The 14,030-nt window shown below is 43.7% G+C and overlaps 1 protein-coding gene across 1 annotated transcript in view; it reads right to left on the reverse strand.

Annotated features, from left to right (window-relative positions):
• The window catches only part of arhgef37 (Rho guanine nucleotide exchange factor (GEF) 37), a 140,801-nt gene that overhangs the window by 50,497 nt on the left and 76,274 nt on the right, over positions 1 to 14,030 (reverse strand). Inside the window, 4 exon segments of the mRNA XM_038795576.1 lie at positions 2,515 to 2,844; positions 2,938 to 3,051; positions 7,451 to 7,555; positions 12,377 to 12,507. Of these exon segments, the coding sequence (XP_038651504.1) occupies positions 2,515 to 2,844; positions 2,938 to 3,051; positions 7,451 to 7,555; positions 12,377 to 12,507 (680 nt within the window).

Raw genomic sequence — 14,030 nt, forward strand, 5'->3', positions numbered from 1 at the left:
CCTGATCCCATTATTAATCAAGAACCTATCTATCTCTGTCTTAAAGACACTCAGTGATTTGGCCTCCACAGCCTTCTGCGGTAAAGAGTTCCACAGATTCACCACCCTCTGGTGAATCTCTGTTTTAAAGGATTGTCTGAGATTGTGTCACCTGCTTCTAGTTTTTTCTACAAGTGGAAACATCCTCTCCACGTCCACTCTATCCAGGCCTCGCAGTATCCTGTAAGTTTTAATAAGATCCCCCCTCATCCTTCTAAACTCCAACGAGTACAGACACAGAGTCCTCAACCGCTCCTCATACGACAAGTTCTTAATTCCAGGGATCATTCGTTTATATTACTAGCTAACTTGCACTCATATTTCATCTTCTCTCCCCTTACTGCTTTTTTAGTTGTCCTCTGCTCGCTTTTAAATGAGTCCCAATCCTCTGGCTTCCCATTAATCTTTGCCACTTTGTATGCTTTTCCTTTTGTTTTTATGCTGTCCTCACTTCCCTCATCAACCATGGATACCTTGTCCACCCCATAGCATGTTTCCTCCTCCTTGGGATGAATTTCTGCTGTGCCTCCTGAATAACCCCCAAAAACTCCTGCCATTGCTGTTCCACTGTCTTCCCTGCTAGTCTCCCTTTCCAATCAACTCTGGCCAGCTCCTCCCTCATGTCTTTGTAGTTACCTTATTTAATTGTAATACTGTTACATCTGACTCCAGCTCCTCCCTCTCAAACTGCAGGGTAAATTCGATCATGGTCACTGCTCCCTAAGGGTTCCTTCACCTTAAGATCCCTAATCAAGCCTGCCTCATTGCACATCACCAAATCCATAATTGCCTGTTCCCTGGTGGGCTCTACCACAAGCTGCTCCAAAAATCCATCTCTTAAACATTCCATAAATTCATTTTCTTGGGATTCACTCCCAACCTGATTTTCCCAGTCCACCTGTATATTGAAGTCACCTATGAGTATTGCGATATTGCCTTTTTTACATGCTTTCTCTAGCTCCTGATTTATTTTCTGCCCTACATCTTGACTACTGCTAGGGAGCCTGTACATAACTTCCATCAGGGTCTTTTTACCTTTGCGATTCCTCAACTCTACCCACAGAGATGCTATGCCTTCTGATTCTATGACACTCCTTCATTCATGATTTAACTTCATTCCTTACTAACAATGCAACCCCACCCCCTTTGCCCATCTTTATTGTTCTGTAACTTTAAATTCCTAATGTAAAATTTTGGCAATAAAGTTATTCCCTGAACAAGAGTTTTCTTACTCTGTGGTTTAGTATAGATTTCAAATCCTAAAACCAAAGAGCAAGTTCGACCATAAAAGTTCAACCCTTCCTGTCCCTTTAAATATTTATCTTTTTCTGCCAGTCTTTATATTGCTATTTCAATAGCTTACGTGATATATTTGAAGCCTAGTTTTATCCTGTTAAAATATTATTTTGTTGAAAATTAAGGTTGCCAACCATTTTGTGGTTCGTGTTGCTGGCAGACTAGATAATCTTGACAGGCTGGATAATTTTAACAGATCTATAAATTCAATTTTTCTTATGACAGCTCAGCAAATTTATTATTGAGTAACAGAGCCATACAGATCAGAAAGGTCGCAGTCTGATGTGCTCTAACTTTAAATGCCTGCCAGTATTCACATGGGTATTTGGTTGAGCCATTAGAGGGCCTGGCACGCCAGTAAATCTATACTCCAGGAATAAGACAGCACTTTTAAAAGAAATTATAAGTAAAATATAAATCTTTACAGGCTGCAACAGCCTTCCCTTTCCACCAATGTACTGATTTTCAGAGGTAGCTCATTGTTCTTGTAAAGTACACAGCTAGATATGGTAATTGCCAGGTGCAATGAAAAGCTTTCCTCTTCTTTGCACTAATACCTTGGCCTCGGTATGACTTTGATCTTTTTCACTATGTATCCTTATGTCTTGTATCCTTATGCCTTTTCTGAATTAAACTATTCACTTCATATTTTGCATCAGCCATTTATGCTGTATGCTCAAGTCAAATGTGACCTGCATCAAAATTTTACAAAACCCTTTTGAGGCTTCAGACTTGCAAAGGCACTTTGCTGTTGTCGATTTTTTTTGACTAAGGGAGAAATCCCTGCGCTTCAGAGATTCCCTTTTCAGTCAGGTGCCGGTGGCACAGGGCTCTGTTGTGTAATGCAAGAGGTTGGCTTTCCCTGTTTGTCCTTCTGAAAACATCTCTGTTAATGTGATGGAATGACACATTTATAAACATTCATGGAACTACGGTGCTTCCCTGGACACAGGGACATTTTTAGAATATAATGGAGTTGAAGGGGGAGACTGGTGCATTTTCACTTATTTGCAACCCTGTCAGACAAAATTACCTTTGAACAGGTATTGGGGAGTTGAGATTTCCCACAAATCTGGGCTGAATTTAAATCCAGATCCCAGAGAGGAAATATACAATATTGTTACCTAATTCACCATTTAATTCCTCCAATACAACTAATAATGCAAAATGAAGTCTTACCTCCTGTGGATGCTGGCTGGTCAGTTGAAGTACATTGTTGGCTAAGTCACGATGAACAGTGATAACTGCTTGAAGAATCTGTGCCTGTAGCTGTAGCACAATTCTGTTAAAGCTAGGGAGCTCGGTGAGTAATAGCGAATGCAATGCTTTGTAAGTCTCCATAGCAGCCTTTTCATCATAAGATGCATTACCTTCTTGCTTTACCTTCTCTTGAATTTTTTCATAATCTAAGAATTTATCATTATGCTTTCTAACCAGTTGTTGCGGACCACTGAACAAACTTGTGAGAGCACATAACGGTTCATAAACGATGGATTCCAGTCTTCTTTTCTGTTTGAAACAAAAATATTTTAATACAACACCTGCAACTTAAAAACACCGTTATCCCCATTGATTGTCTGTTGTTACATTGCCTTTACTTACAAATTCAGGAATTATCAGCTGGTGGAATATCTCGTTAAACTTCTGATAGCAGACGCTAGCACGTTCATCCACCAAATCAGTTACATAATGGTAGGGCCTTAAGATTTGAAAACGCTGAGCCAAAATTAGAGAGAAGACAATTAAAAGATGGAGCAGTGCCAGATGTAACTGTATGTCAGTGTATAATGGATGCATGATTCTTAGACATTGGCATTACTTAGCAAATATATCATCAGTTTTACAAAACAAGCTAAATATATCTGAGGGCAACCATTATTTGTGCAGTAACTATGTCTTCACCTTGACACCTTAAATTTAACATTGGGTTCCAGAAATGGGATACAGGCACAGAATAGATTTCTTGCTTTAACGTCCTAGTTCTAACATTAGGTGAAGGTAAATCTGATTGAGAGATACCAAAAATGAAAGTTAAAACAGTGCAATGAGTTAAAAAATAATCAATCATTCAATACTAAACTCAACAGCCTGCTGCAAGATCAATGCTTTCTGAGTCAGTACATTACCTGATTGCAGAAATTTGCCATTGTCATGATTACATTTGAAGGTTCCTGTGTTGTCACAGTTTTTCCTTCTACTCTAAATGAATTTAAATGATTAATTTAAACTTTATGAATGTAAATATTGCACTCAAATGGTAATTTATCAGTCCTTGGATATCATCTTATACACAATACAATGTCATTTAACTGGCTAAATAACTAACAATGAAATACAATTACCACATATATGAACATGATTGAATTTACTTTCATAGAATCCCTACAGTGCAGAAGGAGGCCATTCAGCCCAATCGTGTCTGCACCGGCCCTCTGAAAGAGTAGCCCAGCCAGTCACATTAGAATGTGTTGATAGAGAAGGTACTAACCTAGGCCTGGATTTTCATAGTCGGGCCAATCGAGAGGCCTTTAGAAAAGGTGAATGAGACCTGATTCTAGGATTCGTGCTTCATTCCTTTCTCTGGAAATTTTTTCTCGCGTGAGGTAAGGGTGCAGGTAGCAAGCGCACATGCAGCACTCTCGCCCTTGCTGACTCCATTGCGGGAGTGGGCATTTCAAACCCCTTCCCTGCAATGTTGATGGAGTCAGGCCTGTTTGTTAGGCGATGTGGTTCACGGCACCTCAGAGGAGTTGTAAACCAGGGGATTGAGTCTCGTGCCAAAATAAAAACAGTCATTCAACATTCCCTTTGAGAACCATTGCCCCTGTTATTTGCTCACAAAACTGTCAAGCACACACAGCTGTTCAGAGTATCGGTTATAAAATTAATCCATTTCAAACTTCTTAATCCTATTTAAATAAACACACCGGCATTGAAGAAACTCTATAAGGAAAAATCAGTTTATTACAATGTATTAGAGAGGATAATTAAACAAGGATATCACTCCTCCACAAGCTGTGCCAAACATTGGTCAAAGTGAAAGTGCTAGAATCCATTATTAAGGAGATTGTAACAGAATACTTAGAAAATAGGGTGGCGCGATGGCACAGTGATTAGCACTGCTGCTAAAATTGCCCCTTCGTGACCATGGATATGTAGGTTAGGTGGGTTATGAGGATATGGCAGTGGAGTAGGCCTGGGTAGGGTGCAGTCTCGATGGGCCAAATGGTCTCTTTCTGCACTGCAGGCATTCTATGATTCTATATGGTTTAACAAAAAGTGTCATTTTGGGCACGATTGACGGGGTGTTTCTCGACAGGCACTTTGATGAGATTGCAGCCCATAACGGCACTTAGTGCTGGAAATGAGCCCCCACGAGTGTCTCACCATTACTGGCTGTCTCGTCATCTGATTCACCAGACTCGTGCCTCACTCTCGCCTCTAACAAGGGGGAGCTGCTTTTACGCGCTCCCTCACCACTCATTCCAGATAATACACAAGCATGGTAGCGCGTAGACCTGTTCCTCGTTTTGGGGATGCCGACTTCTGGACGCTGGTGAGGCGAGGCGGGGCATCCTGTTCCCCCAAAGGGGTCGGAGGACCAGAAGCAGGGTCACCAATACTGCCTGGGAGGCAGTGGCAGCGGCTGTCAGTGTGGGCAGCATAACCAGGAGGACTGGCGTCCAATGTCGGAAGAAAACCAATGACATCCACCAAGCAGCAAGGATAAATTACCAGCTCTTTCCTGGGATCAGTTCTGCCTGCCACCCCTCAAATTCCCAAACCCACGGCACAAATCATTGGCTGACATGTCGCACCCTCCCCACATCCGATCGTGCTTGCTCCTCAGAACCCCCTGGCACCCACCAGCCACAATCCCTTCAAGTCCAGGTGCGGTGCCCACACATGCCATCTGCTATAGATACCCCCGATCCATCAGGTGTGCGACTCACAATGCCCTCTCTTTGTCCCCGCAGAAGATAGCCCATGATAAGAAAGAAAAGGCCAAGACCCAGGGGGGCGGAGTGGAGTATCAGAGATCCGAGACCTCACCCCCTGTGAGGAATGGGCCCTGGAGATCACGGGGTTGACCTACAAGAGAGCAGTCATTGACAGCGAGGTTAGCCTGCGTTGCAGAGGTGAAAATCCACTGTCCCAAGTGAGTTGTTCATGTCAGACAAAAATGATCCTTGCCTCTCACTGACCACAAGTCCATTTTCTTACAGGATCTCCATCTGATGGGGCCAGGCCATCTGGAGTGGGTCTCCCCAACACCAGCCAAGAGACCACCTTGGAGGAGCGCTCCAAGGAGTCCACCATTGAAGCATCAGAGCTAGGATCCACATCCTTCACCAACAGATACACACACACCTTGGTGGGCAATATTAGTGGACAAGCTTCACAAGCACATTCTGCTGAGCACCACACAGTTGTTAATGCACATTAAGTTGAGGCAGTAACATGTAATGGAGTCAGCAGACGGAAGTCTGCTGGATCCCAGGACTCAAATGTAGCCTCTGGACAAGGTTATACCAATGCTGATGTAGAAGACAGGCGTGAGATTCAGGAGGGATATCAGCAACATTTTGGGGACTGCATTGCCGATTGGAGGAGTCCCAAAGGCAAGGGTACTGAAGATGCCGCCGCCAATGAGGCCAACACTGTTCGGATGGTGACAGCAGTGGAAAGTCTGAAGCACGACGTTCAGGTCTCGGGTTGGTGGTGGTGTCCAAGGCATGGCTCAGTCCTTCCTCAGGTGAGGAAGGAGCTGCGCTCTGAAAGCTCATGTTTGAAACAAACCTGTTGGACTTTAACCTGGTGTTGTAACTCTTCTTTCTTGTTTGCGATGGATTCCGTCCACTTGTTGAACACACTCTAATCTCCAAATACCCATTGAAGCAGATGGACGTGACAGGTCAGAACTTTACTGGTCAGGTGCTGCCCTACTTGAGGTGGGTGGTGGCTGACCAGTGGGGCACAATGGTCCCTCCCACCATCGGATTAAGCGCAAGCCACTCATTCTCTCCGCCAATTGAATTGGGCTTATCACTCAATACTGCTGTCTCCGGTGATGTACTAACGCTCTGCAGCGACACTGGTGTGTCCTCTCCAGGGAGCAATTCTGGGAAACATTTATGGAGACCCTGGGCTACCCAAATATCAGGGTTCCCTCTCAACCTCCCCAGGAACTTTGCAAAGGAATGCAAAGCTTTACCTTTGACATTAGCTTGGCTGCAGGAGCTGCTGAAAATATGCCATATTTAGGCATCAGTCTACTTTTGGGCTCCAATGAAATTTCTGTCAGAGTTCACCCTCTTCCCCTTGAACTCTCCCAAAATCTGCACAAGGCAGCAAAGCGTTTGGCTCATAGCAAGGAATTTGGTTGATGAGTGCCAGGGTGTGTCCAAATGCCAGTTGTTCTGCACACTGCATGTCTGGAGCCAAACCTCCTCCAGGGTCCGCTAAAGCGCTAGTCTGGGGCCATGAGGGAGCCAGCTTCTATGTGTCGTCAAGAGGAAGCACAACTGAGGGCTTGCCGGTGAAGAGGCAGTGTACTGACAGGGCACATTTAGATCACCTGTTCACATTGCTGCTAGTTAGTGGTGGAGGTTGAAAATGAGAAGCAGACTAGTACGCAAATATAAGCATGCATCACATCGACCTGCTGGAGACACAGGCAACCAAAGGGGAAGGGGCAGGAGGGTGGTGACTGATATAAAATTAGTTGCACAAGTAACAGGACTTAATTATATACAATGTTGTTCGAGCTGAGGCAGTGTCTGAATTCCTCAGTTGTGTAATGGGTTCCTCTAACTTGCTTATCTTCATCCCTAAATGATCAAATGAAAAAACAACAATGATAAAGCAAAAGAAAACCAAAGATGAATTTTGCCAAAAAAAAACTGAAATAGGAAAGTAGCCATAAAATAGATTGAGACCCACCAATGAAATAAAAGGGAAGAAAGAATGAATATGATAGAATTAATAAAGAGCAAAATGCAATACATATAGTAACAGAGAATGGAAGTAAACTAGATACATAAAATTTTTACAATGTCACAACGAGAAAAGAAAATTAAAATGACAAAGATACAACAAAAGTGCACTAAGTTACCTCCATATTTGTTATATAATTTTCTGTGTTTTTCTTCAGCGCTGAAACATTTTTTTCAATTATGCAGAAAAGTTTTACTGAATCATCATAATCTTTGTCTTTTATCTAATAATTGAAGAAAAAATACTTCTGTTAAAATGTAAGACGTATTGGTTGTTTCACATTAAGTATCATCAAACAATTCGCAATTTCAGATTAATTTATTGAGTGATCTCAACAGCACTGAATCACTTGTCACCATTATTGCCCAAACGGTCCGGTTATTGGTTTTTATTTGTATTCCTGTCTGTCATTCTCTATCTCTATCTGCTTCTATCTGCGGCACGGTAGCACAGTGGTTAGCACTGCTGCTTCACAGCACCAGGGTCCCAGGTTCGATTCCCGGCTTGGGTCACTGTCTGTGTGGAGTCTGCACGTTCTCCCCGTGTCTGTGTGGTTTCGTCCGAGTGCTCCGTTTCCTCCCATAAATCCCGAAAGACGTGTTGTTAGGTAATTTGGACATTCTGAATTCTCCCTCTCTGTACCCAAACAGACGCCGGAATGTAGCAACTAAAGATTTTTCACAGTAACTTCATTGCAGTATTAATGTAAGTCTACTTGGCTGGTTTAGCTCAGTGGGCTAGACAGTTGTTTGTAATGCAGAACAAGGCCAGCAGCGCGGCTTCAATTCCCGTACCAGCTGCACCCGAACAGGCGCCGGAATGTGGCGACTAGGGGCTTTTCACAGTAACTTCATTGCAGTGTTAATGTAAGCCTACTTGTGACAATAAAGATTATTTATTTATTTATTGTGACAATAAAGATTATTATTATTCTCCACCCCAGCAATGTCTCAAATTGGAATAGATTTTAACTTTGGAAAACTCATGCTCTCTTGTCGTCTTTGTTAACATATTTCCATTTGGCTCTTTCATAATCTATATTACATATTACATAAAGGACATAGAGGCATTAAAGAAGGTGGGGAAAAAATTGCAATGGTGATGCCAGAATTAGAAGGAAAGACTAGGAAGAAAGGAGCTCTTTTTCCTGGAAAAGGCAAGGCTGAGTTTGAACCCTAATGGAGGTCTTATATGAAAGGGCTTGATAGGGTAGACATAGAGGAGATGTTTCTACTTGTGAGGGAGACTAAAACTAGGGAGTGATAAATATAAGATGGTCACGAATAAATGCAAAAGTAAAGTCAGGAGGAAACTATTTATCCAGAGATCGGTAACTATATGGAAGTTGCATGGTGTAGTTAAGCAGAGGTGAAGTTAAGGGCATGATGGGAAAAAAGAATAGAAGATTATGCTGATAGGGTTTGATAAAGAGGGGACAGAGGGGCTACTTCCAGACCCAGGCCAGACATGAGCTAGTAACTTGCATTCATAATAAAACTGTGTTAACGTGGCCCAGTCGGAAACTAGCGAATATTAAGCTCTGGTCCCAACATTTTAGAACGAGGGCTGTAAAATGTACTCTAGTGTCATCACAAAGGGAAATCTGTGGAAGTATGTTAATAGCCCATAACAATACAGGCTACACTCCAAGAGAATCTCCAGACATTAAATAGTGACAAGATATACCAGGCAGGAAATCAGATGCCAACTTTATTGAAATTGGTCCAAGTTAGCACTCAGTGTTAAGCATGAGTGCTTTATCACAATGATCTTGAAAGTGACCTTCCTCGTCCGTCACTTTGACTCGTGCAATTCATTGTTTCTTCTCTGCCTCAAAGGAAGGTGGGGTAACACAGAAAAGTGCCAGTTCAGTTTCAGCTGAGTAACATGAATGCTTTCAAGATTCATGAAGGTAAAGTTATTTGTTTGGTGCATAGATAATTCATGATGTTATGTTGAGCATGTTTAGCATGAATCAATTATCACATGCAGCAGGGTTCACTTGACTAAGAAACCTGCTGCTAAGAATCAAATATCATTCTATTCATTGCTACCAACAAAAATTCAAAAACCGTAATTAAATATGTTGTTCTACAGTTGAGAATCATGACTGTAATAAGAATATAAGAAGACAACACAAAATCACAACCATCAAAGGCTGGTCTCAAATCTTAATGGGTCAACTAACTCAACAGTAAATTGACAGAGGAGGGCTTAATTGAGCCAACTGATTATAAAAAATGCGTATATTTGTCTTATCTGTGCTTTTTCTTGCAATGCTGCCATTTTCACACTTTTGGATTGAGGCTTTGTATCATTCCATATTGAGAATGTATTTTGGAATGCTATTTGCTCCAGTTCCTAACCAAATCTAAACTGAAAGGTAGTGAAGTTGAGCACTCAGACGTTAGATTTAAGGAGATATAATTTTAAATATTTGTTGCCAAACAGGGGATGACCCTCCCCTACGTTAACAGATACATACTCATATTCACGCACATTGCCAGTCAGCTATATATTCCCGTTCCTACCACCACTACTGGACCAGTGGATTATTAAACTAATATTGGAAACAAAGGGGACGATCATCAGCCGGAGTTAGCTGTCAGAGAGAAATGTGACGCAGGTGCCAAATACCGCGCGTACTGGGAAACGCGATTCTTGCCGGCATTGTGGTTTCTGATTTTCCAGGCCACTCACTGGTGGTGTAATGGGAATCCCACCACAGAAGGTCAGGAATCTTATTTACAGACATTAGCATCTTATTTGCAAATCCTCCGGCCGGGACTTCTCAGCCTTACTGAATCGCTGGTGCGACGTCACACCCGCGCCATTTACAACAGCTCAATAAAAGGACAACTGGTGACCTCAACTCCAAAGGGGATATTGGAGGTGAGAGCTCAGGTTGACATCACTCCCCGGGGTGCCAATTGCAGTGGAGGCACCAAAGAGGACACGGGAGACCCAGATAAGTGCAACTCAATGCCGGGTGGGTGGTTTGGTCTCGGCATCTCGGGGGGTGAGGACGCTCGAAGGCATCTTATTTGCACCCCTTCATGGCTGTCAGCCTCGAGGTTTACATGGATCTGGCGGCTGGTCTACATGCATTTCTTTCTGTGACCTGGCTGGGCTTGTGGCGATATTACCGCTCAGGGATTGCACTTCCAGAGTGGCAGCTGAGAAGTAGGTGTGAGCATGAGAATCCACAGGGTCAGCCCAGGGGTTAGAACATAGAACATAGAACATAGAACAGTACAGCACAGAACAGGCCCTTCGGCCCTCAATGTTGTGCCGAGCCATGATCACCCTACTCAAGCCCACGTATCCACCCTATACCCGTAACCCAACAACCCCCCCTTAACCTTACTTTTATTAGGACACTACGGGCAATTTAGCATGGCCAATCCACCTAACCCGCACATCTTTGGACTGTGGGAGGAAACCGGAGCACCCGGAGGAAACCCACGCACACAGGGGGAGGACGTGCAGACTCCACACAGACAGGGTTGACTCTGAGGTCTCTGGGTGGGATCCTGTGAAATGCCAGGCTGCATGGGCAGAGTGAGGGACTCTGACAAGGGGTGTTTTCCAGACTCATGAGAGCTGGGCTTGCCATCCCAGCGCTCGGCAGGGGTGGGTACCCTCCCTTGGGGTGGGCGGCCATGCAAAGGTGGGGTGAGGGAGAGGGGAGGAGGCGCTGAGAGATGCAATCATGAATGGCACCACCATGCTAACCTCTGGATCATATGTACCCATTCTGGGGAAACCCTAGCCCCTGCCCATCTGCCCCACCAACCACCCATAACCCTCACTGATTACCTAGGCCTCTGGCTGTACGGCTAAAGGCTATTGCTAATAGGGAATTGGCAATGGTGGTTAAGTAAGCACTTTACACAACCCAAGTGGATTCCCGTGGGTGGGAGAGCTATGTAGCATGTGGGTGCCATTGCCTAGCATCCCAATCACACCTTGATGCCTGGACAGTGTGCTTGAACACTGCGGGAGGCAACACCACACACGCAGCAGCCAACATCCGAACACCCAGGGGATGGGGCACAGATCCGGGGACATGTCCACAGCCAGAAGGTGGGTGACTGCGATGGGGAAGGAGAGATGGGCAAGGGTTCGGAGATCGGGCCGCATTGCGGAAGAAATTGACAGAGGCATCATACTGTTTGTGGTCAAGGGTTTTTAATGTGTCACAGGTGTCCAACAGTGCCCCACTCCCCGATGGTGCCGCCCCACTCTCTCCAACACTCCCTCATCCCGGGCACCTTGGGAGTGCCAGGGTGCAAATGCTAAGGTGCCAATGTTTCAGGGGGCAGGGGGGTTGTCCAGGGGGACTCCCAGCTCTATCCCTGGCCACTCACAGACATCCGATGGCCTTGGAGACCCCCAGGTGCCATTCTGCCTGGTCCACGTTTGTGTGGACCAGTACTGAACGTCACCTGGCTGAGGACTCCCTGGGGAGGCTGTTAGATGCCGGGAGGCCGGTTGATGCCGGTAAGTAGGCCTAGTAGATTTAAGGCCTACTTAGGTGAGCATGGTGGGCGGGTTCCTGATCCTGACACCTCGCAGGACCTGGGTAGATCCCATGAGGCATAGTGCTGCTGGGAAGCCTACGGGAGGCTTCACTCAGCATCTACTGGCCGAGCTGTGCTCCCGTTCAAGCGCGGCACGGCAAGTAGATCGGATCCTGTGGCTTTTATGGTCACTTCTGACTCAGTTTTAGACGTTTAGATTGATTGAACCATATTATCATTTGCTGAATCTGATGTTCATCCCACTACACATATGTCACTTTTGTTTCTTAGGTCGACTAAAAATCTGAAATCTAGAGATGGCAAACTGGGTCAGATTCATAGCATTATGAACCATCTGAATAAGTCCAATTCATTTCGGTTTAGGTTGACTCTGGATTTGCTGCTTATTCACAGTAATTGCAATATTGCTAATAGACAACAATATAATTTTACTTGTTAAATGAAATGTAAACTTGCTACTGTTTTTATGTAGGCAATAAACTTCTGGCCAAAGAACTTACTTTTGGAAGGATTCCAGTTTCATGTTTAAAAACTTGGCTGAGTCTGGATGCTTTCTTTGCAATGGAATGCTTGTTTATTCTGCTAATTGTATCTCTTATTGAAAGATTTTCTTGTCTGCTGTATTTCATTGCTGTTGGGATTGGAGAAATATAAAATATTAGCACCATAGCATGTGCCACATGTGCCAGGTCTTTAAAGTTCAAATGTGACATTCTTACACATCCACAAATGTTATGTGCAGCTTTTCCCTTACTTGTTCCCTCTATCTCCCCCAATCCTGAACCTAACCACCTAATTATTACTCCTTAATCCCATGTTTGCGATAAGAATTTATGTATATCCTATATTTTTCCACGTATGGAACAATCTGTTTCGACTGCACGCAGAATAATACTTTTCACTGCACCTCGGTCCACGTGACAATAAATCAAAACCAATCCAAACCCAAGCAGCCTCTTACTTTTCTCAAATGTTGCTCCCACCATCTACAAAATTTTCTTAATACCTGACCTCAAAGGGCCCATCTTGATTGCTTCCTTTCTCTCCTCTTTAGCCTTTGTCCCAGTTCTTCCCTGTCTCTTTAAGATTCAAAAGTTTATCATTGTTGTGCATTACTTCACCCAATTCTCCACCACTTCCTTTTAAATTCATTCAAGCTGGCTTCTCTACAACCCATTGTTGCATTACTCCAGCAAAAATCCACCTACAATTGTTTTTTGCGCGTGCTGCCATTACATATTGCCTTTCTTTTTCCTGATCCCTACCCATTTTCATCTCAGTGATTTCAAATTGTCACACTTGTTTTCAGAACTCTCTATGGTCTTGTTCCACCACTTGAGAAGGCATTTGATAAGGTTCCACACAAGAGGTGGTTAGATAAAATTAAGTCTTAAGAAACTGAAAGTAAATTGTTGACCTGGAGATTGATTAGATGGCAGAATACAAAGAGTAGAGATAATGGGTATGCACTGTACTTGGAAGGAAGTGACGAGTGGTGTTCCGCAAGGAATTGTCCAGTGGCTTCAACTATTCACCATATTTATTAATTATTTAAAGAAACAGTAGAGAGCTGTATATCCAAGTTTTTCAACAACACAAAGATTGGTTGCATAGTAATAGTGTAGACAGAACTATAGAATTAAAAGAGTCATTGATAAATGGGCAAAATCTTAAAAGATTGTTCACAATTCAGAAGGCTATGCAGTACAAAGACCACAGAGAAAATAAATATTGTTTCACATGGGTTCCAGAGTCCTAAATCAAGGGGTAGCACGGTGGCACAGTGGTTAGCATTTCTGTCTCACGGTGCCAAGGACCCGGGTTCGATCCCGGCCCTGGGTCACTGTCCGTGTGGAGTTTGCACATTCTCCCTGTGTCAGCGTGGGTGTAACACCCAAAACGATGTACAGGGTAGGTGAATTGGCCATGATAAATTGCCCCTTATTTGGAATTTTAAAAAATGGAACAGTGGTTTGCAAAGGATGGTAGGATGAAGCTTTGTTTTTTTTGAGAGGGGCGATAGAAGAAAATTTATAGAAGAGGGAAACACCTGAAAAGAAAGATTCAAGAAGGAAGTTGAGTGATCTGCAATTTAGTGGTGTCAATGGTAGCCATGAGGTGAGCCTTCCTCAACTGAGGAAGGAGCAGTGCTCC

The sequence above is a fragment of the Scyliorhinus canicula genome, chromosome 4, assembly GCF_902713615.1.
Source record: "Scyliorhinus canicula chromosome 4, sScyCan1.1, whole genome shotgun sequence".
NCBI classification, from domain to species: domain Eukaryota; kingdom Metazoa; phylum Chordata; class Chondrichthyes; order Carcharhiniformes; family Scyliorhinidae; genus Scyliorhinus; species Scyliorhinus canicula.